A 27,557-nucleotide genomic window follows, 5' to 3' on the forward strand; every position below is an offset into this window, starting at 1 on the left:
TGTACGAGGAGAGCTGACTTTTACTTCAAATAGCACAAACTCCTAAAAAAATAAACATGTTCCAAACAGTCTGCATTGTGTATTTTGAATTATAAGTCTGATTTACAATAATTTCAAGATCTTGGATACAATAATTACATGCTGGCAGTTCCAATATGACCATCAAGATGAGCTATAAAAAGTAAAGTTATTCTTTTGCACAAATGATTGCAAGACAAAACAGCTATATTTGGAAGGACACATCAATTCTGTTGTTCTGATGGAATTTAGGGATTGAGGGATATTCTGCTTTATATACTTATGATGAGAAATAAATCTCATACATGTGTTTATAGTAATATTTTTGTAATTAAAAGGTGGCAAAGAATTAGCTAAATTCCCCCAACAGGAATATTACACTATAGACAGAATGTTCCCAGCAACACAGGCATACAGAGAACATGTATTGGGTTTCCATGGCAAGGTTTCAGTAGCTGGGGGGCTACAGGGGTGGCTTCTGCAAGAAGCTGCTAGAAGCTTCCCCCATGTCCGACAGACCCAATGCCAGCTGGCTCCAAGATGGACCCACCGCTGGACAAGGTCCAGCCCATCAGTGACAGTGGTAGCGCCTCTGGCATAACATATTTAACGAGGGAAATAAAACCCCAACCTGCACAATGGCAACTGCAGCCAGGAGAGAAAAGTGAGAGTATGTGAAACAACCCTGCAAACACCAAGGTCAGTGACTAAAGAGGGGGACGAGGTGCTCCAGCCACTGGAGCAGAGATTCCCCTGCAGTCTGTGGTGAAGACCATGGTGAGACAGACTGTCCCCTGCAGCCCATGGAGGATTCCACGCCGGAGCAGGTAGATGCCCGTAGAAGGCTGTGAGCCCCTGGGAAGCCCGTGCTGGAGCAGGCACCTGGCACGACCTGTGAACCTGTGGAGAGAGGGGAGCCCACGCTGGAGCAGGTTTGCTGGCAGGACTTGTGACCCCAGGGAAGGGACCCACGCTGGAGCAGTTTGTGAAGAACTGCAGCCCGTGGGAAGGACTCACGTTGAAGTTCACGGAGGTCTGTCTCCCGTGGGAGGGACCCCGTACTGGAGCAGGGGAAGAGTGTGAGGAGTCCTCCCCCTGAGGAGGAAGGAGCGGCAGAAGCGACGTGTGAACTGACCAAAACCCCCATTCCCTGTTCCCCCGTGCTGCTCGGGGGAGGAGGTAGAGAAATTGGGAGTGAAGCTGAAGCCAGGAAGAAGGGAAGGGTGAGGGAAGGTGTTTTTAGATTTATTTTTAATTCTCATTATCCTACTCTGATTTGATAGGTAAGAAATAAATTTCCCCCAGTTGAGTCTGTTTTGCCCGTGACAGTAATTGGCGAGTGATCTCCCCCTGTCCTTATCTCGACCCACGAGCCTTTCGTTATATTTTCTCTCCCCTGTCCAGCTGAGGAGGGGAGTGATGGAGCAGCTTTGGTGGACACCTGGCACTCAGCCAGGGTCAACCCACCACAGAAAGACAGTCATTGCTCTAAAAATCAGAATTTATAAAGCTCATCAACATTTTTCTGTTTAAATAATGAGGTTACAAAACATGAAATGCAGTTACATTGACTGGTCAAGATCAAATTATTTTATTTTCAGAATTTTATTTTGATATGCGTAATACAATTAAGGTATTAATGGAAAAACACATTTCTTTAAAACCAAGGAAATTGTATTAATCAACTGAAGTTAAAGTTACCTGAATTAACTTTGCCTAAGACTTATGTTTTTGTACCAGTAGGAATAGGCGTAGCTATTAAAAATGCATTTGCATTAGCCTGATTGTCACTCCTATGCAAAAATGACGCCATCGCTGGAATCTGAGCAAAGTAGTTTTTTGCCCGGATATGCTTATATTTTATTCTGTGAATAAATGCCGGTTCATAAGCCTGAAAGGAAAAAAAAATCCAAATCTCATTAAATACAATTACAATATCTAGCAATCTGCATGTTGCTTCATATTTCAGACAGTATAAATAGTGACCCTTTAATAAACTAAGCCAGATAATATATTCGTATGTGATACATATTGAAATATTTTCTAGTTCTATACTGCTACGTTATGGCCCAATAGTGAAAAATCACTAACCACACCTGTGTCACCTTATAAAAACAGAAAAAGTTCTGGCATTTTTTTAACTGTTTAAGATAAAACTTATTTATCTCTTTCAGGTAAGAACATTTGTACTTAACTTTGAAAACTAAAAAAAGCAATGCTTAAATATCAGCATTTGCAAGGTGATGACTATGGGAAATTTCCTTGATAAGGAGTAATTACTTACAAATAATCATGCCAGCAAGCATTTTGCAGCATTTCAGTCAGCTTTTGCATTCAGTGGTGACATTTTTCTAAATTTCTGGTGATTAGTAGTAGTTCAGATGATGTAATAAATAACCAGAATATCTAGTTGAAAAAACCCTTTGTTATCACTATAGTCATCGTTATGAATAATTGCTATTAAAGAAAGTGCCTGAGAGGCCTTTTTCTGTTTCAGTGAATCATGAACAATGATTCAACTTACAACATTCTAACTTCACCTCATTTTCCTTACTTCACACTAATTTTTTTTTTTAATAAAACTTTGGCCATTACCAGCGAAGAAAGGCGACTCCTCACTATAGGTGGCCCACTTCCATTTTTGTAGCAAGAGCTAAGTGAAAATACCTTACTATTTTTACATAGGCTTGCATACCTTACCTGTTGCTCTTCTGATCCAACTCCCACTTCCACTGAAGCTCTGGACCTAATCAAGTTAATGGCATCTCTCTGACTACGGCATCCAGACTTATAAAGTTAAACCAGGTAAGTGCATAACCAGAATCTTTCCCTGCCGTAATGCTAGTAACATAAATTTATGGATGCAGAGAAGCATCGCTAGATTCAGACAGCCTGAACAGCCTTGTTGACCGAAAGTGAGACAGAGGAGTCAATAAAGGCATTTCCAGCTTGAAATTGATTTTACCTTCTAAAGCTAATGCTCACATAAACATGTGTCTGCTTGAAGACACAAGTTGGGCACACACACAAAACATATCACGGATGGCAGAATTCCTTTTACTTTTAGAATACCCTGACTAATATATTTCGTCCCCATAGCAGACCTTCCATTGAGAGAGCAATTCATTTGCCCAGTCAGTTATCACATACTCTCAAGACTTCCAACAAGAAGGGCCATGAGTAACAGCTGAAGCTGCATTTGTGATGCACACATATTGTGTCTGAAATCGAATTAAGAACACCCTGAACAGTTACTATACAACAATGACCTCAATAACCTCAATAACCTGGAGGTGAAAGGCTTAATAATCCATTACTAATTGCAGGACAAACACAACCCCCAGGATTCTTTCATGCCCCGGAAAACTAAATACTGAACCGTATGATGTCCAGTGGAGTGAGACATTGACCAGACTACCATGTTTAGATATGGAATTTGGAGGGAGTGGTGTGAAAAAACAGTTTCAATGACTTTTTTAACAAATTATTAGATTTTTTTCAATCCAGAACAGCAATTATGTTTTTATTGCTTAATTACAAACTATAAGATTACATTGCTAGGGGTACCTAAATGCCATCTATGTAAGAAAGTAAACTGAAACAAATTACGACAAATGGTTAAGTTCTAAAAAAAGAGCCATTCTGTTATTTGGTGAGAAATTTATAAGGCCAGAAACCAATGAGGCCAGAGCACGTGCAAGAACACAGACACACAATTGTCATAGTATTTATGGTGAGTCCTCACTATGTTTTTCATCCAGGCCAGCTCTTGTCTGAGCTCAGCTGAGGGAAAAGCATGGGCATGGCACTGTTCTCAGTAGGCAGCATCAATGAGGCCACTTAGCTTCTTGCATTTCAGGAGGGAGAATTGGGGCAAGACAGAGTTCAGGTACATTGATATGAGCTGTACTACTCCAGCTGTCCTCTGGACTAGTGCCTGTTTTATTTAATAGTACAGATACAATCATTCAAATAGTCACAATGGATCAATTTAAACATGGATGAGTGTAAGGACTAAATTTGGCCAAACATCATTAGTCACAGGACTCTATTAAAACATAATATAAATATTGTGAAAAATTAAGCCCATCTAATTTTACCTCCTGAAGGTTACACAGCCTAAGATGTGCGTCTGCCTCATCTTTAGTGAGGAGAATAGTGTTCCACGGAGACCACTCACGCTGCTTATCCCATCTGACCATAACCAAATCATAGAGGTCACTGCAGGCACTGAGAGCTGACTGGCAGCCCCATATGCTCTCGATCATGTACTGCAGATCTTGACGCTGAAATGGAAAACAGGGTTAAGGAGGAAGAAGCATGTTTCATTCCACAACAAAAGCACTGTAACCTATAAAAATCCAAATAAAGCTTTGAGTAAAAATTTTTTTCTATGCATATGTCATAAAAACTCTTGGTTAAAGAATGTCTAGACATACACATCTTCCTTTAGCACCATGTGGCAATTAACAACTGCATTTTTCTTGTATCATCTCTAAAATATTACATTCTTACTTTGAGTGTTTCTGCCAATGGCAATTCATGTCTTCCACTGACATCCTGATTGCTTAACTGCTCATATAAAGGTTCTTAAATCTCATGGTTTTTCTCATGTAGCATGCTTAAGCCTGTTCAGATCTTTTTGGTTAATAACAATAATCCATCTTTGTCATTTCTGAGATGACTTCAAATTAATATTATGCAATAAAAGAGTTATTACACTACTAAATTATTTAAAGTTTACACATAAACAGAATAATCTGGCCTGAAAAATGTGGGGAATTAGGACAAGAAAAACTCCCACCTGTGACAGACCCCAAATCACTGCCTGCTTTGCTTTCTTCCCCTTACTCGGCTGTTGGCCTATGAAGAGTTTATTGTGACCATGATACTCTTGTTCATTTTACCAAATGAGATTATAAGATCAGCTATGCTACAATATTAACAGAAAACAACAGGTCTGTTTGTAAAGGTTTTCTAGTACAGAAAGGCCTTTAAATCTATTTCTAACCTATGTCTAAGGTCAATTTACATCAATCTCAATTTAATTTAATACTAGCCATCTGAAATCACTACTAAATCTTGATAAAAACAGCCTCTTGAACAAAAAAAAAAGGGGGACAGCAGTTACTACTGAACTTTGGCACGTTTTTCTGTCACCCTCTATTAATTCCTCTCTGTATTAGTCATGGAAAAGTTTTACAAGATTTTTATCCACAGGAGTCTGTAAACAACAGACACTTAAATAGGTTTTCCTACAAATTAGCCATCTGAAGAAGACTCATTCCTCTAAAAAGAAATCTTAATTAAATAATGATACTTACATGTAACATTAAATTCTTGAAAAAGAATGAATAGAACTATACCAACACAGTGCTTTAGTGAAAGGTATGTATTCACATCCGTCTTGCTTCCAAAATGCAGAACCCATGTAAATTCTTGCCAGGGAAAATAGAAGATAAAAGCTGGGCTTAGAACCTCCACTGGTAATAAATCTGTGCTACTGATTTCAGGAACACCAGACTGCTCCTACACCTGGTCTTAAATCTGGTCCTACAGGGCCTCCCTGATTATGTTTCACTAATTGGCTTCCATTTTCAGTATTTCCTCCCTTTTCATAAAATTTCAAGTAACTTCTGCATCTTCTTCTTAGAAGACAGAAATTTGCAAGCAGACATATTAGCTAGTACCACTATTTGTGTGCTAAGGTACACATCCCAAAAGTTAACCAGATCTTGCAAAAATCTATACTGAGGCACATAAGGGTTCATGTAAAACAGATTCCTAATTTGACTCCTCCTTTTTCCTGGATTACAATTTTTTTTTTCTGCCTGAAAAATAGGCAAAAGCTTGTTCTGTGTTAAAACTTCTCAGATTATGGGGAAGAGTTTGATTTCAGAGGCAGCTTCTGCACTTTCTAAAGGTAGGCATGGATTTTGCTGTGAAATTTTACATTTCATTCATTTCAAATGATGTTTCCCTTCCACGCCCCTAATAATTTGTTCTGTGCTCACAAGACACAGAAATGGCTTTCAGCACTGTCATCTGACAGGTTGGAAGCAACTATCATTGATGGCTCAGCAGCTGAGATGGGGTAAAGAGGGTAGGCAGCAAACCGATAAAGGACTTCAGTGTATTTTTAACTTCAAATGAATACAACATTCCCATTACGATGATCCTCACCACGAAATATCAAAACCAGAGTATAAACCATTGATCCTAAGGAGCACGGTATAGTTAAACCTTCTGAAAGAATAAAAGGCAGCCTCAGGACTTGACACATTTGCTGAACTAGTTCATTTTGATACCAAAAAAGTCTTTAGTTGCAGTAAGCAGAATTTAGTGGAGCTACTGTAACTCTCACCAACTGCTTTTTGCCTTTTAAACCTTAGCAGCACTCATATAGGTGGTCAACCTATATAACCTATATAACAAACTTAGATAGAATCAGTATGCAAGAGAGCTGAAGAAACACCTTTTATCTTCTCACAAAAGTCTTGCATCTATCCACAGACAATACAATCAGAGTCAGTAATGGTACTGCACTGTGCAATGAATGAAGCTGTCATAGCTGCTACAAAAGACTTCTAGTCATGCTCAAGTAATTCTAGATGCCTTAGAGCTGTCTTCTGGATAAAAGGGGATGGGTGGTTGTTGGGAAGAAACGCAAGTAGCACAGAAAAAAATTAATAATTTAAGGATGTGTTAGGAAAAGAACAAGGAAATTACTGATATAAGATAAAAACCTCTGTTGTTCAGATATTTACAACTCTAAAGAGAAGAACTTGAAGTTAATTTGGATGAAAATGACACAGTCACTAGAGATGTTGCAGTGGTACAACCACAAACGGAACTGCAAGTGAGAACTCTCGGTGTCAGCAGTTAAGAAGCAGTCACGTTTCCGTGCCACCAGACATGACAAATGATGTGATGTGAGAGAGGTCCAAAAGATTTTGGAGGATGGTTACATATTAAAATAAACCAAGTTAGACACAGACAACTTTTCAGACATACTGAAAATACAGTTCAAAAACTGTTCTATGAATGTTGATGCTGTAGAGGGTTTTATTACTAAATTTCAGAAAGTTCAGACAAATTTCAGCTGTTCAATATTTTCAATAAATAACACCTTGTCATTACCTCAGATTTAAAACTTTCCCAGTGGATAGTGGATGTCAAGTTCTTTTGTTGACAAAATAAGTAATAACAACTAAACGAGAGAATTTGCTGCAGAGAGGCAAGACGTTCTTTGAACTGAGTTATTCCAGTAATGATTATTAAGAAAAATTAGCTACATAGTAATACTGTAAAAGATTACAGATGATTACAGATTATGGTAAAAAATTAGAAAATTAAAATATTTAGTGAATCCCCTCCTAATAAATGCAAAGCACAGTACAACTTTCAGATATTCTGCTGACATAGAACAGGAATGTCAAAACCTCAGCTTCCTTATTTTTTTTTCCTTCTGAGAACAGAGAACAATTGTGTTACTAAAGCAGTACAAATAATGGGGCTTAAAAAATTTTACTAGAATTATGTCTTGAACAATATTATAGTCACAAAAACATGGTTGTTGCTTTATGGATGATGCCAGTATCCAACAGGATGGCCATAGCAAAACCAGAAGAATTTTGATCATCTGACTCTTTGACCTCTCAGCTAGACTTCTACCTTCTTTCAAATGTATAGCTTGTAACCACTTTTGAAAGTGCAGCTATACTTCAAAAGCTTAAGTGCTTCTTCATTACAGTATGGAACATCCCATATTACAGGAATTTTTTGTAGCTTTTAGCGTATTTCTCCACCTGTCAACAACATACACAATAAAAAGGAAAAACTATAGTCAAAGCCACCAGTTTCCGTTATTAGCAATGCTCTTTCAGACAGTACCTGAACTACGAAAACAATTTTAGCATCATCTTGATAATCAGCTTCAGACTTTCTGAGATTTTCTAGTATAAGTCTGTACTTCAAAAATGCTTCTCGTCGCTGAGCCTCATTATCAAGCTTGCAACACAAGCGACATCTGCCAATGGTGCGGGAATTAGCAGGAACAGGAAACTCAGTAGATGGTAAGTCATTCTCACAGCTAATACAGAAGTTAACATTTTTATAAAGCTTTAAGGGATCTGGTGGAACCTAAAAGATTAAAAAAAAGTTAATTTACCACAAAGTATCTTTGTATTATTGTGTGCCACCCTAACTCTATTGGAATATATTTTACATATACACATGCAAGTATTGTAATATGTGAAAGCCAGTAATATTTATTTTGAAATACCTGGTAGGGTTTGGGGTTTCTTGTTTTGTTTGGGTTTTTTTTCTTTTAATAGAATACCATAAGCCATATGATTTTCTTAATGTACTTGTTAAAATCAGTTATACAAATCAGTCAATCCATTTTTAAGCTATATGAAGATGCTAGACATTATGCTCCAGTGGCCTTGCTGGCACTTTTATGTATACAGATTGTCAGCCACTCTGGAAAGATGACAACACAGAGAAAAGAGAAACTAATTCTTCTGTATTTAACTTTTCATATAGAATCTGCCCTTTTTGTCAAAGATAAAACCCTAAGACTATGGGCATATTAACATTTTGGCATAAGAATATAAAATCATCAGAGCCACACACCCAAAAACAATATATGGGAAGATAATAAAATAATCTTGCTAATGATCTCCTCACCCTCATATTGCTTTATGGGTTCTGGAAAGAATGTAATGTAGTCTGTGAAGAGGACTCGAGTCTGTAATTGGGTAGTTTGAGTAGTCTGATAGTGCAGCTACCTATTGTGGTCATCTGCCTTTTTTTGAAAGTACCATGAGGATTTGGTCGTCTTGACTATCTACTAATGAACTGCCATCTCTTTTATGGTCTACAGAAGGTTACAAGATTCAAATACAAATATAGGCCAGTTCAGCCTTCAACTCAAGGTACAGTTAACCAAAAGCTACAGAAGCCAAAGATCTCCCATGTCCAGTCTCTGCTATGACCCATCTGGGTAACCCTTTCATATACCTAGCGTAAAATAACTGCTGGTTGGTTCTAAATCCCACTAACATTTACTGACAGATTCTCTACTCCTGAGACACCACCAACCACTGTAAGAAGAATCCTCTTCTGATAGATGCAGAATACTTGCTGCTGCCCAAAGCAGCAACATATGATAGTGAATTGTATTTTTAACTGTAATCTGTAGTCAGAAAAGAAAAACAATCAAACTGCTTGAGAGGTGTCTATCACTATCTCCACTTCATAGGTATACCTGCTTCTCATGAAGTGGCAACTGGCTGTCCAACAGAAGCTTGTAACAGCTCTTACTTAGGTGCAAGCTCATTAGACATCACTTTAACAATGGCAATATTCTTCCTTTCTGGACACAAAGGATGCTGTCTCTTGTCCAGTGGAGAAAAGATAATCGCTCTTTCTATTGGTTGCCCATTTGCTATTACAGTTTACTGTTTCCACCCCATAAGACCTACCATTTACAATTCTCAGATTTTTTTATTTCATACATAGTGTTCCTGTGCTCTCTCAGTGCTACCAGCCATTTGTCAGCTTCTTATATCCATGTATGTCTATGCCCCATACTTCGTATATGACTATATACGCGTAATTGTGTGAAGCCTGTGTACTTGCTATATTTTACTTCTTGAGGAACTGCTCCAGTAATTCTACAGCAAAATCCAAAATATAAAAAGCTTTTGTTGTTCTCCATTTCCATTCTCCGCCATCCTTAGTTTGATGGCCACCATGTCAGACTGCAAAATAGGAATAATACCTTAAGTATCCTAGCAACTTCAGGGTTAAACTTTGGAGTTTTAATATACTGAAGAAATAATGTACAAATTCTTTTCCTCAGTCCTTCTAAGTTGCATTCTTTCACCTCTCTTGACATAAGATCAACTTCCCTGTCAATTAATTCCACTATTTCCCATGTTAATTTACATTCATGTTCCTGAAAGAAAAACACAAAGAAAAAGGGAAGCAAACTCCACAACAAGGAAGCAAACAAATTATAACGCAGATACAAAAGCAAACTACAGATTTTTTGCCAATCATCGTTTCATACCTCTGCATGTTCACATAAGAACACATTCATCTAAGAACCCTTAGTGTCTTAGCAAAACAGACTCCAAGAAAACTCATGTAAAGAACTAAAAAACTGAGAATGCTTACAGATCCTGCTTTAAGAGGCTGTGAGGAACTGTAAACCTGGAGGCATTAAAAAATGCTAAGCAGAGGCACAGAACACATACAAAGCTTTCAGTGTCCAAAAGCCCCAAGAAATATCTCCCTAAGAAGCTTCCTTTGGCTATGTGATAGGAGATGCAACGTATATACACAGTAGATGGTTTAAAACAAACAAAAACATCACAAAAAAAAAAAAACCAACAAACCACCAACCCACAAACAACAAAGCCCGACGCACGAAAGCCATGGGGGACTTTATGAGTACACTTGGAAATTAGTCACTTCAATATTTCAAATGTTTAGCAGGAGATTCTCCAGAGGGATATCAGAGGTGAATGAGTTCAATGTTTTCTCACCTCAAATAGAGTGCTAATTTACAGAAAATCTAGAATTTGTTGACTACAGCAATATTGACTTGTATTAAGATGGGCAGGAGTTCATAGACCAGCAACGCCCCCAGTGCTATTTTGGCTTTAGATCAAATTCTGATACTACTACTAACACCATGAAGCAGCACTCTATTCTAGTTTGAAGTCAACAATATCATCCTGAAAGTACCTTGAAACCCATATTATTGTTTTTGTAAATTAATAAATAAATGAATAAAGAAACAAATACAAAAGACTAAAAGAAAGCAGCCAGCTTCTAATTCACTGGGAACACTGGCAGCAGTGCGGGGTGGTGGGGAAATCAATATTTGCCAGTTTTGGTAACCCAAGCCAACAGAGAAATATGGCTTTAGACCTACATTTCAAAGAACTAAGAAAAAAGAAAGTAATAGCCACTTACATCTCTGCCATGGTTTTCATCAAGCTGATATAAATATTAAGCTAAACTTTGTACTAAAACTGTATTATGTATTAATATACAAAAAAGTTTAAAATCAAGGGGTTAAAATTCAAACACAACTTGAAGAAAAATGCGCACATCACAAAGTGAAATATGAATTTAGAGTGTATCTGGAATGTAAATTCCACTCGTGCGCCAGGTGGTACACTAGGCTTTCTCCTGCTGCCAGCTGATCATCCTGGCACCTGTTTGCCAGAAGAAGCATTGCTTATGTGTCAACATAATTAAGTCACTGTATCTTTGGGAAGTACAGCTTCAAGCTAAACATAAATAGAAAAATAAAACATACCTTCACCGTACGTCTGAGTGTTAACAGCACATCTATTCTCTCATCTTTTGGGATGTCATTCATGCTAATGCTGCGGTAGATTTCAAATAGTTCTCTGGCACGGAGCGTGTGCTCTGTATCCATTTCAGTGATTTTTCCATCATACGCTTTCCATCTCTTAGGTTGTGCACACTTCAGAAACAATTTGTATAACCCTTAGCTATTATAACCTGATCACCAGCTGAATAAGTGCATTATGTTACATCAAATTTCACCAGAGCAAACAGGGACTTAACACTGATGCCTAACACAAAAGGCTAATTCTATTATCGATATTTATACAGTACCTTTTCCACCAAGTATTTCCAGCACGTATTCAATTGCATGCTTTGTTTAAAGTTGCAGGTCATTAAAATTTTGACTTACAGTATATTAAAAGTGAATAATATTCTCCTACAGGGATATGCTTCTACTTCTTTAAAATTAATTTACTGACAGTAGTGTTAGAACACATTTGCTCTGTATTTCATCTTGCAGTCATGAATTCCTCTAAACTATCAGTAAAAATCAATGGGACAGTTGACTGTGTAAAGATTGCAAATTTAATGCTTCAGTCTACTGCAGTACAAAATGCCTCCAGGGAACTGTTCTATTTATGCTAGCTATAGATGGATAGAAGGCACAGCCTTTGTTAAACCTAAGTTTACAGCTTATCGGATGTTTCACCTAGCTCCATGTTTGCTAACTTAACCACATACCATATGCCTGCTACTTCAATTGTCTCTTTCCACATCCTTAACTTCTTTAGACAGTGAGAAGTTACATGGTGTCAGCTGCCCCACTCAGTTTGAAAAGTCCAGCTATTCTCCTCTTGAAAGAGGACTGGTTTTGGTTGCAAACCACACTGTTGCGTAGGCAGGTAGGTATCTAAACCCAGTAGAAAGATAGTATTCAAAACTCCCTCCCCACCATTACCTAACTCCACTCCCTTTCCTTAATTGACAGTCATTTGAAACCTCATTCTGCGTACTAATTATTCTCTTTCACTGTATTTGGAATTTGAGTGTTCACAAACGCTTATGAATGCCACTTTGCAGTCTCAGTGCGAGTCAACTACAGCAACGCTTCATGCAGCATTCACGTGCCTAGTAGTTTTCTGGATACAACCCCAGCATTGACGTAATCATCGTTTTGACCAAATATTCAGGCTTGCTATGGTGATAAGTCATAAAAGCACCAAGAATATTACATAGTTACAACAGATATGATTAGTCACCACGACAATCAAAACAGAGCTTTCCCCACTTTTAAATAAATAAATTATAAAGTTAGGTAAGCAACAGAAAGACAAAATAATTTAGAAAAGGATTTAACGCTGAATAACTGACATTTAATTACATTACCAATTGGAGTAGAACTCTAATTAAAGGAGGTATTGTTAATCGGAGGTCACAATTCAGAGCCGATTAAGAAATGCAATAGAAAAACAGACATTAGTAAAAAGTAAAACTCTTAATTCCTTAATGAAATCTTTGAACTTCTGCAAAACTAGAAAGAGGCAATTTTCTCTCTGTCATAAAGAGGGAGAATTCTACTGTAACTTCATGACTTTGTTTCACTGTTTTTGTACCGTACTAGAAATTCTAAAAAAAAAAAAACCAAAACACACCCAAACCCCAAGCGAACCACGAAAACCCACGCCCAACTTAGAGGCTATTATCACACTGTAACTCCTTTGTATGGTAGACTGGCAAAAATCACCGGTTTCCACAGTACCTTCATTTGATCCTCTTCTACGAAATCACTTATTATAAGAAAGAACGTTCACCTGGTTATGCTAGGGAGAGACAGTAGGCAGAGTTCACCCTAGGAAATGGTTATTAAAACTAGGTTGTTCTGATAAATTTGCAACAACCCATATATGAGCTAGCAGTCTTGGTATTCCACTCTGCAAATGACCCTTAACACTGACCAACTATATTATGATAACGTCTAAATTATTCAAAGCAAGATATCGTATCTGTAACTTCAGTAATTCTTCTTACTACCTCATCATAACTGGGTATTATATAAAATAAAAAAAATATTTAAAATAAGGAATTATGCAGCTTTTTACTGAAAAAACAAATACAGAGGTCTCATCAACATGAAGATTTTCAGTATTTCAGAATCACAAGCTCTCTGATTTCGGGACCATTTTCATGTATTCAAGATTGATGCGAGAGAACTAAAACTTTGAGATTTTTTGCCAGCTTTTTCTTGCCTTTTAGTCTGCTGGCAGTGCTGTAGAATTTACAATAATCCTGTTATCTCTGTTACTTCAGAGAGCAAGACGATTATAACTGCACTCTGCTGCCAATGCGTGAAAGCAGAAAAAAAAGTACCTGAGGAGAGAAACACACCACTGCAGGCACAGAGAGAAAATGGTAAGAAAAGTAAAAAAAAAAAAAACAAAAACAAAAAAAAAACCCAAAAACCATAGGATGGGTGCCGAAATAGCACAAAGCATGAAAGGTATAAAATGAGGAACAGTTAATAATTACATGATTTTTTAAAAGAAAATATGATTGCTGTATAAAAGCTTAATCGAGTACTTCCTCTTCAAAATACAAATGCTGAAGAATGCGCTCAGCATAGAAAAGAACACCCTAGAACATAGTGCGTAGTGCTACAACCAGTAGCACCCACTGTAAAAGCACATGTGCATGAGGATGTACATGCTTAAAGCAGCAAAGAAGGGAACGAAGGTTTCCATGGAGAAGCAAGCTTCATATCACATTGGCTACTGCAGCAAAATGAAATGCTTGCAGTCTTCATATGTGAAGGGTGTTATTTCAACTTTAACTGACAAGTGTCCATATTAACATTATCGGCTCAAAGTTCAAGAAATAACTGATTAATCTATAATCTAGCACTGCAACAATGTCACAAAGTGTTTAAATTGCACTGTTACAGACATAAACCATCCATTAATTTTGAGATTTCCAAAATTATTTTTTATTCATTTTATTTTGTAAGAAAGGCAGAAAACGTTACTTTCTTTTCCTATGAGTTAGGTTATCTATGTCAACAGTTTAGAACAACACTCAAAACAGTTCAGAAGCTCACTAGATTTTCAAATTAAAAAGAAAACAGTTCCTTTAATGAAAAAGATAATTAATAAAGTTAAAATATGAATAAATAGATTAGTAGTAAATGCTTCAGAAACATGCCCACTGTTTGGAAAGAGAGAGCATCTCTTGAGTCTCATCTGTCTCCTGAATCTGCAAACAACAATTGTCATTAAGAATTCTGGTACTGAAGAACATTTTGCTTCTGATTCCTAGATGTAAGAAAACTGTACAACTTGTGAGAACATATACTGGAAGTAATCTACATAGGGTAGCACATTGGAAAGCAGTCCTCAAAGGAAAAATAAAGGTAGAGACTTAGTTATGAGAGAAATATATTTGCTTTGACTGTTCCAGGCTTCTTCTTCTGGGAAGACAACAGAACAGATTGTAAACAGAGGAAGCAAACATTCAACATAGAAATGACTCAAGGTTTTGATATCATTCCTAAATACTTCGTTTTCTGGTTTTTTTGCACTCTTGAAAGCAGTAACAGAGAATACAATCACATCACAGCAATAAACTTGGTAACAGTTCCACCGTCTCCGATAAGTAATTTGCTCATAATGAAGAAAGATGAGAGGTTTTATCAGATCGCTTCTTACAGTCCAGGTCCCACGCATCAGTAATAAAAAGGATGAAAAAAATCTCTTTTGGATAAAACTGCCATTTTTACTTTTGAGCACTAAATAGTCAAAATTAAAAAAAATAATAAAAATATTTCTGTTGCAATATTTCTTTTCATAATTATGTCACATAATATAAAAACAGCCACCAAATAAACAATTTCTTTTTTCTGAGGGGATGGGATTGCTGGCACATCTACCTAAAAAGGACTTTTACGTGTATTTTACACTAAGGTGCCATTGAATCTAATGCCATTCTGAATCATCTCTGTGTATGAATGAATTCTCATCTTTGTTTTATAGACGAAAGTCTGAAAAAAATCTTGTGTTAAATTTCATGCCCAAGATTATACAAGAATAGAATCTCAAGGTAAAGCTCTAATGCAACTGAAACTAGTGATTAGTAACTGAGTTCAATATGATATAAGATTCAGTGAAAGCTCTTCTGGGTTTCTATCCTGTACATGAAAACCGAATAAATATTTTCTTTAAAGACAGACACATGATGACCAGAGGCCTGCGCTCAATGGGGAAATAAATGACAAATCTAGTTCCCGAAGGATAACATTCTGCAGGGTTAATGTTTAATTTTACAAATACTTGCTTAAACATTTGCATTTAAGTTTAAATGCAGTAGCAAACTTTTCACTAGAGAACAGTGAACAGAACATACCAGAGGGAAAATCTTAGTCATTAGTTTTGATTAGTGAAACTGAGTATTTTGGAAAGAGAAGCTAATAGGCAGATTTTTAAAGTTTCAAAAACAGATTAGGAAAGAGCATAGCTTCATGCATGAATTCTTACATCACTGTAATGTACACAGTACAGAATATAGAACAGTACGTACACAATATCTTGATGCTTTATAACCTCAAATTAACCATTCTGAATTGTTAGAATTTGAAGCTTTAGTGCTGCTAACCATGCCATCAGAATCATGTTCTTTAGGCAGAATAGTTACATTATACAAAATTCATCCACTCAGTGCGATTTTATTATATACACACCCCTGAGATTTACTGCAGACACAAGCAGTTAACAGTCTTAATGATGCACTGTTAGTTCTTCAATCAGTCACAGAGCTAAGAAATTCTCAGCTTGGAAAAAGAAATCTACTGAATCGTACCGACATGAACAACTAGATAATAGGGACATTTGTAACATTAGCATTCACATGATTCACTGTGAAAGCTACAAAAGTTACTTTTGGCAGGCAGTTTGCAGAAGCCTTTTCTGTTCTTGTACTTTGTTATTCTTTATGTTGAGCCTAAAATTACATCACTGACCTTATCGAGAAAGTGCAGTATTGCTTTTTGTTGATTCTCCTCATCTGCATTTAGCTTGTGTCTCCCAATGGAAGCAATCAGCTGTGCCTCTTGTTCCACAAGTCCACAAAACGCTGCCTTTCTTTCAGCTCCAGTAAGAGTTCTATTAATCCGCTCAGTCTCCTCCTGCCTCCATACTACAGATACAAATATTTTGGGTATCTTTTACAAAACGTTTTCCAGTGAAAGTTCTATTTTTGCATTTAAGAAATAACATAATTAATTTTCAATATTCATTAAAAGCCAGTTTCTATCTTAGGGAGTTGATTGTTATGCATATTTTCAATACATGCAAAATGGCCCAGAAATGAATGTAAATTATACAGATGTTCTGTGAGAACATGTGTTTGTACACCAATTCCAAACTGCCAATTTGTACTTCAAACTCGAAGATGGGTTAGGAGAAAAAGAAGCTCTATGTGAGAAAAAGAATTTAGCTCCTGTGGAAACATGTGATGAAATTATTTCTTCACAATTTTGCATCTAAAATAACTGTTTGAGACTCAAACATCTCCAAAAGGTATGAGCAATAGGAACTTTTTAAACAATTGCTCATCAAAGTCACAAGAAAAGATACCACGGAGATCCTCTCAACAGACTACGGACAGCATCTTACTGTGGTACCACTAGTGCTCAGGGCTGAGAATCTTACTGCTTCTCCTTGCATAAGTAAGTAAAATCTAAAGAAGCTTGAAGTCCTCCAAAACTGAGATAAAACTTGACTGACAGTAACATTTAGCACTCCAGGTCTTACACTGAATATTTGAGTGGTATCATCTTTTGCCATCTAAGGCAGACGGATGTGCATTAATAATCAGACAGCCATTGCTTTACTCTCCCTTTCCTCTTCTACAACAGAACCCTTCAAGTGGAAGTGGCATGCAAAACACAGGATAATAATGACAGCAACACGTGAATACATACGTGCTGTATACGAATCTGGCCTTCTGACTCCTAGGGTCAAATCTCCAAACCACAGGTACCTGCTGCACTTATAAATTAGACTGCTTAATGACAGAAACATACAGAACTATACATATGTGTCTATCATGGTTTATTTGGTAGTATCCATTTCTGACTTTAAGTGCTGATACACAGACTAATGCCCTTACAGATATCTGTCAGTAAAATCAAATTGTGTTTACTGAACAATAAGGAATCCTTTACATTCCTTTTAACAATTCTTGGCTTTGCTGAGGAGTCCTTTCCATTTCAAATACATCTTGAGTTTTGCTGGGAATTTTACAAGATCCAAAACTTCAACATTCCTGAATAATATCTCAAAGTGTTGTTATTGTTCCAGAACAGTTATGCAAAAGCAAAAGCCAACATAAAGAAAACAATCCAATAAGTGTTGTATACTTACTGAAAAAACCAGTAACATCCTGTATCAGGTAAGATTAGAGGCGGGAGGAGGGAAAGGAGGAAAGTTTATTTTCTGCCTGTGGCTTTCTTATCTACAATACCTTATGTTTTCCATTTTGAAATATTTCAATTAATTTCCTTAAGGCTCTCCAAGCTTTGGTATTAATATGACAGCTGTTTGACAAGTTCCGAGTACCAAAAGATATATTTTTAAATACAGCCATTTCAGCAAACAAAAGCACTCTGTAGAATTCATTTACATGAAGCTTTATATGCCTGAAGGGGGCAGCAACTTCAAAGGAAGAGCTAATAAATACAGTAAGCAATTTCGTACTTACAGAAATGAAGAAGCTGCCAGTTATCATCAATACTCACCTCCTGATTCACCATACACATGCAATCAAGCTAAAAACATTCCTCTTAGATTATATGTTATACAGACAGAGATTTTACTTATTATAATTATTATTCTTCCAGCTTTTATAAAATGAAGTATTTCATGCTTTTCAAGTAAATAACCAACGTCTCTGTATGCAGACACACTGAATATATAGCTACATCTCATTAGCACCATACAGTCAACAGGCAAGTTTCTGTACCGACAGGAATTGCTTGTACTGGCTGACCATGTAATAGTATCCCCCTGTTGTGATCAGCAGCAATAACCTTCACAGGTCTCTAGAGGCCAATAGTCTCATTCTATTACTGTCACAATGATTTAGCTTGTGTAGACTGTTGACACTATAAGAATGTAAAAGTAGTTTCAGATGCAGGTAGAAAAAAAAACACTTCCTAGAACCACTAAGCTCTATTAAAATAAAGAGCATGACTGCAAGTCTCCATGTAGAGAAGCAGCTAGTCAACGCCAGTAAACAAAAACAGACCGAAAAGATTGATACCAGACTGTTATTTTTAACAAAATGTTAGAAAGACATTTCAAATACTGGATTTTGTTCTGATCCTCCAGTTTTGAAGTGGCACATGCTTTTCAGGGTGCCTAGATATTAAATTCCCAAACATGCCAAGCTGAAAGTGTTGTTATTTGTGAATCCAATTACATTAAATTAAGCAAAAAAATTTTTGCTTAATATTAACTTTATTAATATACTTATTTATACAAAATATAAATGAATGTTTTTATTATTTATTATACATTTGATATATACTTTATATATTGTATATTTTATTTTATATATTGGATAATATATTAATATATTTATATTTAAAGAAAATACAGTTATATTTTATACAAAATAATATATTGTATATTAATATAAGACTAAAATGTAAATTAGATATTAATTTATTAATTTCATTAATATATTACTATTTTCTGAATAAATTTTAAATCTAAAAATACTGGAAATATCAGCACTCATTCACAACTTCTACTCAGCTTTGTTGTTTCTACTGCAAATAAGCACTTTAAAAAAAAAAAGTGGATGATACTTGTGGTAGCACATTAGATTGGAAGCAGTTTTTTAAAGAAAATATTGCAGGAAATCAGATATCAAACAGTAGCACTTGCCTTAAGTGGAGAATTAAAAAATGATTATTTGAGCACCTTGGCTTTTAAAGGTGTGTCTGATTAGGTAATCAAAAAGGCTTGATTCTTGTGAAGTGAAAAGCTGACTATGACGGAAAAGGGGGGCAGGGGAAACAACCCCTAACAAACCACATGTCTCATCGAGATACCATTCCCAAAAACCTGACGTTTAAGACCAGTTTGTCACAAACAGTAATATTTGGAAGTCATTTATACGTTCAGACAAAAAGATTTGTTCAATGCCACAAAAAGTATGACAGTGTTAAAAGATTAGCATATAACTTGGGAATTCCTGAATCATGATCCTAACCTCTACAAATAACACATGCCACCAAATTTATGCGAAGTTTACCATGGAGGAAATAGCTGGGATGGTTTAAGGTAGGTCAGGTGGCTTTGTAATGAAGCAGGTAGTCCATTAGGCCAGTTCTGCTGCAGAGATAGTAATGTCCAAACTGCCAAAGAGCTATACAACCTTAGATAATATAAGAGTTGTTGCAAGTCACAATGCAAGCATCTTGCTTAAAAGAAGACATTTTAAAAAGAACTCTTGCAGTTCCATTACAAGCTGGTAGAGGTCCACCACTTTCTATTGGTTTTATTTTTCCAAAAGGACATACTCTAGGTTTTTTGTTACATTTGCAACATTATTCTCCTGTAGGTTATGTCAATTTTCTGCAGTATTCACCTTATTTTTCCAGGAAAGTTTAGAGGTGCTTGCCCATATTAGACACCATCCACTCCAACAGGAAAAGTAAGTCTTTCAGGATGCCCTGTAGGACTCCTAACAGATTTTTAAAATTTTGACAATTGTTTTGTGAAACATGGAATAAACTAAAAAGGAGAAAAAACAGGAGAAGACAAGTAGGACAACAAGAATAACCTCAGTCATATGTTGTAAAACTCTGGGAAAAAAATATAATCCATTATAAAAAAAAAAGTCTATATTAAATGATGAATTATGGATCCTAAGAGTAATTTCTTCATTGCATTATTTTCAGCATCCTAAATGTAGATTAAGACAATTAAAGTAACTCTGATCCAAAAAAACAGTTCCTGTTTCTCTAGCTGACCTTAATATCAGAGATTAATTAAAACAAAACAAAACAAAAAACCCAAGCCCTGCCAAATAGCATCATTCTTCCATCTGATTACTTCCTAAAAAGGTGTGCTCGTTTCAGTTGGGATAGAGTTCATTTTCTTCATAGTAGCTAGTATGGGGCTATGTTTTGGATTTGTGATGAAAACAAAGTTGAAAACATGGGGATGTTTTAGTTATTGCTGAGCAGTGCTTACAGAGAGTCAAGGCCTTTTCTGCTTCTAGAAATACACAAATGTCAAATAATTCTTTAAAAACTAAAGAAATTCCACTCTGTCAAAAAATCAAGGAAGTATCTACAGAAATGTCAAAATCATAAGAGATTGTTTTAAACAAACAGTACTCTTTTGCTGATTTAAAAGTACCTCTTTAAGGAAAAAAAAAACAACTTACATTCTAAAGCATGGTACAGTAGCTCAAAGTCTTCTTTTGTTTTAGGGTTCAGTCTTCGTTCATGCTCCCTCCTCAGTTTTTCTTCTTTCTCTTTTTTTCTCCGTAACTCTTCCTGTGCCTCCCATGCCAGCCTTAACCTCTTTTCTTCCCTCAGATTTTGTACAACATTTATAGCATGCCAACGACGGAAATATGTCTGCAGTACTATTACCTGTTTATGATACAATACCAAAGAATCGTGAATTTAAAACTATATGGCTTTTTTTTTTAAACTGTTATTTCTTCTAGCTACTTAACCACATTTTCTAAGATTTGTCTTGTACTCAAACTAATTTAAATGTTACAAAAACACTCATGTACTGTTAGTCTAAACACTAGTGTGCTTACTTATGCAGGTAACTGCAGGAGTTTAATCAGCAAGTACAGTGGAGAAACTATGTTTAAACAATCAAGTTAAAGTATAAACTGCAATTACAAAATCTATTTTTCGTTTTCAAATCGCTCCTTTAAAAATACCTTTTGCCATGTATTGTTTTTATTCTTTTCTCTTCAGCTTTGTGGGTAGAGGTCCTCATTTTACTATTCATTTATATCGTGTCTAGCTTCGGAAGTTAGACACACATTTGCAAAATTTCTGTTAAATTCCTGAATACAAAAATCAACGTACACACACACACACAAAAAAATCAAATGCGCTCTGTTTGTAAACAAATAATGGAAGTGAAATTACCAATGCTCCTATGACAGAACTTAAAAAAGAAAATTTAAAAATCTACCTTCCAAAGCTTTGGCCAATAAAGACTGGGGAAATGTCTCTACTAAGCTAAGGGGGCACAATGCACAAGCCTGAGCATCTGCCAGCTGAGGTAGTACTTACACCACAAGCAATTTAACCAGGTCAATACCATGAGCTAATAAGCATTGCTCAGCATCGAAGGCTATAAAGCACAAAACCACACTAATACAGTTATACTGTCTCTAGAGATATCTTAGCCTAACATTTCCCTTGGATAGGTCTTCAGCTAGTATTTCAATATGGAACTACACTGCGCTGTGCAAATCCATCAACTTGAACCAACACCAAGCTCATGTCTCTCTCTACTGTGCGTTATAGATTACCTACAGATACATTACAGACTTCAGTAAGTGGCAGCAATGATCAGAGTAAAACATACCGGCAGTCCTGAGGAAACAACTACCTATTTGGGTTCCACTGCTACAAGAGACTTACTTCCACCAGCCGATGCTGACCAAATAAGAGGTTCTACAGAAAACTTCTACCCAGAAGATTTGGAAGCATCTTGCCAACCATGTCAATACAATTATCCTACCTGGACACGTGGGGAACCAACTGTTTCTCCATTTAGTTAGATTAAGACTGCCTATTTTAAGCAATTAAATTACTAAGTAGACCATTTACAAAGCAGTGCCCCACCTAACGTGATGTTGGGTGTACTTAAGTTAGGTGTGCAGTCACTGAATACGGGGCTTTCAAATAGCAACTTGGAGTGCCTAAATGGCATCCTCTGCACAATGACTATACACAATCTGTCCTCAGAATCGCCTGCACGAGGCGACTAAGCGCACCAAAAAACTCCAAAGGCCCACTGCACGTTGGCCTTAAGAAACCACAAGGTGTCGGATGTCATTAAAAACACTAATATTGTAAACGAGCAGACACATGCTTCCCCACATCTGAAAGATTTCAAAATGTGAAGATTAAGCAGACATTTTGCAGTTCGCTGTTAAATTCACTCTCTGAACACTCATTAAATATTCATATAACCTTTGTAATACTTTGCTTTACAGATAGAATTTCAGATAGATGAGAACTTACTGCTTCAAGCCTACGTCTATGGTATTCTTCCGCTGTAAGATACCTTCCAGGACTTACTAGTTTGTCAGTCATGTTTGACACATACAGGCCAATTTTAGTCATCTGTGTTGATGCTGTATTTTTTGTTTGTTGTGGCTTATTTTTTTCAAAAACCGTCTGGGGAAAAAATGCATGTCAGATAAAATATACAGAGGGTTTTTTTTCTCTCATTACAGTAAGTGGCAAAATTAGCTACTTGTAACAAAAATCACAAGACTAATGATATTTATCCACTAAATACTTTCAATTGCACTCTTACTTCTGATATACATCCTCACTCCTATTGGAAATAATTGTGTCAACATTGTATTCTGTTTGGCAAAACCAACATTCTAAAAAGACACTACAAAGCCATTACCTGTGTTTCCCTACAAAATAATTGAATTCCTTTGACAGGTCGTTTTTTGGGTATCGTTTGTGATCCTGCATTATGAAATTCCACTCCCGTTATCCTGTTCTTAAATCCACCCAGAAACGGTTTATGATAGGTAGGTCTTTCAATTTTTACAACTACATCTTGGAATGAATCAGAATCTGTTGAAATGGAAGTTCCAAGATAGAAATATTGTTTCTTTTAGTAACAGATTGAGATTAGAGCATGTATATTTATTGATACACATTTATAAACAGCAATTACCTGTTTGTACTCTGACAGTTATGACATCAGGCATGTGATAATCCTGTTGAACTGCTTTCCCAGGAAAATGTTCCTGATCAAGACATAGCTTCTCAGACTGGATAGTTTCATCAAAGTTAGTTCTAGTCCTCCTAAAAGCTTCACCATCCTCAATCATACTTCCTAAAAATAAAACCAAAATTAATTCCTAATATGTTTCTTAAAACAAATAAATAAAATAACTGAAGTTTACCCTGAATTTATCTTATTGAAACACAGAACAATCATAGATTTTTTTTCAGGTGGGAAGACACTCTGCTTGAAAGCTGAAACAGTATTTAATCACACACTTTCTAAAGACATCCAACATAATACTGTAACCACATAAAATTCATACTACAATTTTTAAAAAGTTACAAGAAGTGTTTTATTTGCAAACGCAAAATTTTAAATCAAAGTTAGCCATTTATACAGTGAATTTTTATTGAAAAATCTTACCTAAACCTGCTCCAATTTAGACCTGATCTAAGTACACAATGGCTGAATCACTGTCGTCTTGTCACACAACACTTGACCTGGTGTTTATTCAAAGACTACATTCTGAACCAGATCTACTTAATTTGAAGCTCCAGAAATAACTTCTTTTTGATTTAGAGATAAGAGTCTGGCTTTGGTGCCGTGCCCTTCCTAGGAAGCAATCGCCAGCTACTCAGAACAAGAGCATCTGAACGCAGCCCTGCCAAGAGGAAGGCAGTCAGCAGCTCCATACTCCGACGGGTCTCTCCCTGTGCTCACCTGCTGAACGGGACATGTTACCTTTCGCTCTGAAGACCTGTGAAAACGGGGCACTGAACTGGGAAGAGGAGGTAACACAGGACACCCAGAATGGAGAGGAACAAGCACAGGAAATGACGGAGTGTTTCAAGGACTGCAGGAGAAAGGCATGGATAACAGAAGGGTGGCAGGTAAGTTACAGGAGAATCTGAGACACGTAAAATAGTAAGGTGACTGCTACTGTCTAGTCTAAACTGTGGGTAGCCCACGTACGTGTGTGAATTACGCACTGTTGTTTTTCAAATGCGTGTACAAAACACGTATACATTCTCACGCATGTTTCTAGAAACGAAGACCACTCTATAAAATGCCAAGTTAGTCTATAAATTGCTACTGGAACTTGAGATACAGAATACATTCTTCACCTTTTCAAGCATGCTTTATATTAGAATTTAAGAAGTCACTTCAAGACCAAAAACCAGCAAACATGAACAGAATGAGGGTGTGGGAGGAGCAAGAAGCCATAATCAAGTTGAAGAAAATCTCTTTAGAAAGCCTTAATAAATTTTTTACCTGTTACTGTCCCACTTGCTGCATTCTCTGGTAGTACTGAGTTTTGAGATGTTTGTTCTTCCCTTTCTGAATTTCTTAATTCAACTAAAGTAGAATAATTCTCATTAGTAACGGGACATGTGCTCTCGGATGATGCGCTGAACAGGGCATCTGGCTCAAATACATCTTGCTCGTTATTTCTGATCGCTTCTTGATTGCCTAGTCCTTTGCTGGGTAATTCCCACTGTGCCAAACTCGACTGCTCCTGTTCCTTCAGAGCTGACTGCTCCAGAGAAGCCTGCTGCTCGCAGCCCTTCTCTGACTGTACAGCGCCTGTAGCTTCTGAGCGCAGAGGCTTCTCCGCTGGGTCCCCGCTCTTGGCCTCTCTGGCTGTTCTTCTTCTGGAGGATGCAGATGGCTGCTCTGCACCTGACCTTTCCACCATAACAACTTCAGAGCAACCACCCGATGAATCTTCCATTTCCTAAAGTATTGGTTGCGCGTTTTTAACCTTTCTGCAAGAATAATCACAGTATCTATTTAAAAAAGCATACTAGCACATTTCTAGTACCAAATATATGGGTCACTTCATATCCTGAAAGGCTTTTTCCTCTATCCATTCCAAAATAGCCTATTCAGAATAGCACAAGGTGTTTGCTTCCAGCAAACACTTAACGTCTTCTCACTGGTGTTTAACAAACAGAATACTCAACAGCATTCCCAAGAGGTAGTCGGCATAATTCTTTATATATATCTATATAGCTATACAGATATATAACAAGGCTTTACAGAGCAGAGCAGTGTTACCCAGAGACACCGCACTGCGAAGGTTGTTCGGGCTGCCACTCAACTGATTTGGGCTGGAAGCGCCCAAATCCCATATTCGTAGCAAAACCCCGCGGGCACCTGGGAGGAGGCCGCCGGCAGGAGTCAGGCGAGAGGTGACCCCCCACCCCGCACCCCCGGCACCACCCGCCGGGGCCGGCAGCCCTCGGGGGGCCCCTCGCCCCGCACCCGCTCCTCTCTCCGCAGGGCCTCCCGCCCGGGCGGCTCCGGCTCGGCGGCGCGTGGCGGTAGCGATAGCGACCAGGGCGGGCGGCGGGACGGGGGGGGGGGGGGACGGGGACGGGGGAGGGGATGCCAGCGCACTGCGCCTGCGCGCCGCGCCCCGCCTCTGGCGCCGGGTCGGTGCTCCGCGCCTGCCGACCCAGGGACGGGCAAGGCCAAAAAGGGCGCAGAAAGGGAAGCGGCGTGAAAGGAGAGGCAGAGAGGCCTCCCCGGCTCCCTTTTACCCCGCAGCGGTTAACGGCAGGACGGCGGCACCGGTGAACGTGCTTGCTGCCTCCGCCGCCGCCTCAAGGCGGTGACCCTGCCGCGGCACCCCAGGCGCTGGCACCCCACCCTGTGCTGCCGTCCACTGGAGGGCGAAGGCGAACTCTTACTAGCTCATCGTGGCGTTCATACAAAAAAACAAAAAAACCAAAAAAAACCCCTTTTTCCTTTCAGTTTATACAGGACGGTAGCAGGAATTGTGCTAATGCCCAGCCCCGTTTCCGGGATGTGAGGAACAGCTGGCGCGTTGGGGTGTTGGCAACGCTCGCTCCACAGACCATCGAGTCCCAGCTGCGCGGCAGCACGGCCCTGCGCGCTGTTGTCAGCCCAACAGTGTCATCCTCCCCTGCAAGGTCTGCGGTTCCTGAGGCTGCCGAGTGGAAATCAAGACACAGCAGAATTAAAACCATACGAAACTGAATTTCCTGGTGTTTTGATGTGTGATTTCTGAGACAACCATTGCAAGTGTTTTCAGCGCGCTACAGGAAAACTGAGACTACGCTCACTTCACACAACCATTTTAGAGGTGAAATGCAGAGTTCTGTGTCACAGCTCTGGGAGAATTCTGAAAAAAAAAAAGTTGCATTTCAGCAGGCATTGAAGTTATATCCATACTCAGTATGACATGGTCACCGTTACCTACTTTCAGAGACACTGACAGGCATTTGAACATGGGCATGCTTCCCATCAAAAGGACAGAAATCTCCCATTACTACTGTTAATGCTCCTTTTTTTTCCAAAACCTGACTGAACTTGAACTCAGGGTAGAATAGGACCAGCAGTAATTCTGTAGAAAGATACTGTCATTTTGTGTTGCTTTGTCACTATTATATAGTCAACTTGATTAAACATTCCAACTCATTTTCAGTTTGCAAGAGGATTTTTTTTCTAACGAAATAGCATATATGCTGTAAATAAAAGCAGCTTTCACTCGTCTTGCTTTGAACACCATCAGAAATTATGTCAAAGCTGAAAATGGTGTCCTGTTAAGAACACAGCCACTCAAAATCGGTTAAGCATCACAGATAACACGTGAGGAATAACAAAACCCTCAGTACTGCTGCTACCTGGCAATCCAAAAGCTGTTTTTCTGGTTTAACAGGCTCTGTCTTTATTAGGTACCATCCTTGCAGATAGGGTGATTTTCCTTTGCATGATGACTTCAATCAGCCAATCTCAAAGTGTTTTAAAGATCTAGTTTGTTAACTCTGAGGCTTGCAGTGATTTACCTTACTGTATTACAGCACATAATGATAAAATCTTTTGCATCATCATGTATTTCCAACATAGTTAATGGAGAAAAATCAAGCAAAATCATTACAGTCAGACTCCAAATTATGCCTTGCTAGCATATTCATCTTAAATTATTTGCAACGTAGCACTCCTAATATAGCTTCTCTTGCCTGTAAAACGTCTGTACTGTTTTGTTGCTACAGTGTGGATTTCAGTATCAGAGATATAGCTACAGAATTAACAGCAAGGTAAAAATTACTGTTTCTCTCCTTGGCAAAGACATATTTTTAAATTACCCAGGAACAAGGATGACGTGATCTATACTGTACAAAAAGGCATACACCGTTACATCTCAGAACTGCAATCCGTTTTCTT

General features: G+C 37.7%; 1 protein-coding gene across 2 annotated transcripts; it reads right to left on the bottom strand.

The window, feature by feature from the left end:
* Positions 1-25,719, bottom strand: IQUB (IQ motif and ubiquitin domain containing). Of its 2 annotated transcripts, XM_075081188.1 has the most exons (13): positions 25,524-25,645; positions 24,639-25,132; positions 23,313-23,474; positions 23,034-23,209; positions 22,637-22,792; positions 20,800-21,010; positions 16,358-16,533; positions 11,357-11,527; positions 9,806-9,982; positions 7,912-8,160; positions 4,119-4,304; positions 1,720-1,909; positions 1-918 (listed from the first exon to the last, which is right to left on the bottom strand). In XM_075081188.1, exons 2-12 carry the CDS (start codon positions 25,096-25,098, stop codon positions 1,742-1,744), a joined length of 2,292 nt encoding a protein of 763 aa, XP_074937289.1. In that variant the 5' UTR covers positions 25,099-25,132; positions 25,524-25,645; the 3' UTR covers positions 1-918; positions 1,720-1,741. The 2 variants fall into 2 exon arrangements, with proteins under 2 accessions (XP_074937289.1, XP_074937288.1); XM_075081187.1 differs by lacking the exon at positions 1-918 and having other exon boundaries at positions 1,576-1,909; positions 25,632-25,719.
* Positions 25,720-27,557: the final 1,838 nt, after the last annotated feature.

This window comes from Phalacrocorax aristotelis, chromosome 1 (assembly GCF_949628215.1).
Source record: "Phalacrocorax aristotelis chromosome 1, bGulAri2.1, whole genome shotgun sequence".
Classification (NCBI taxonomy): Eukaryota; Metazoa; Chordata; class Aves; order Suliformes; family Phalacrocoracidae; genus Phalacrocorax; species Phalacrocorax aristotelis.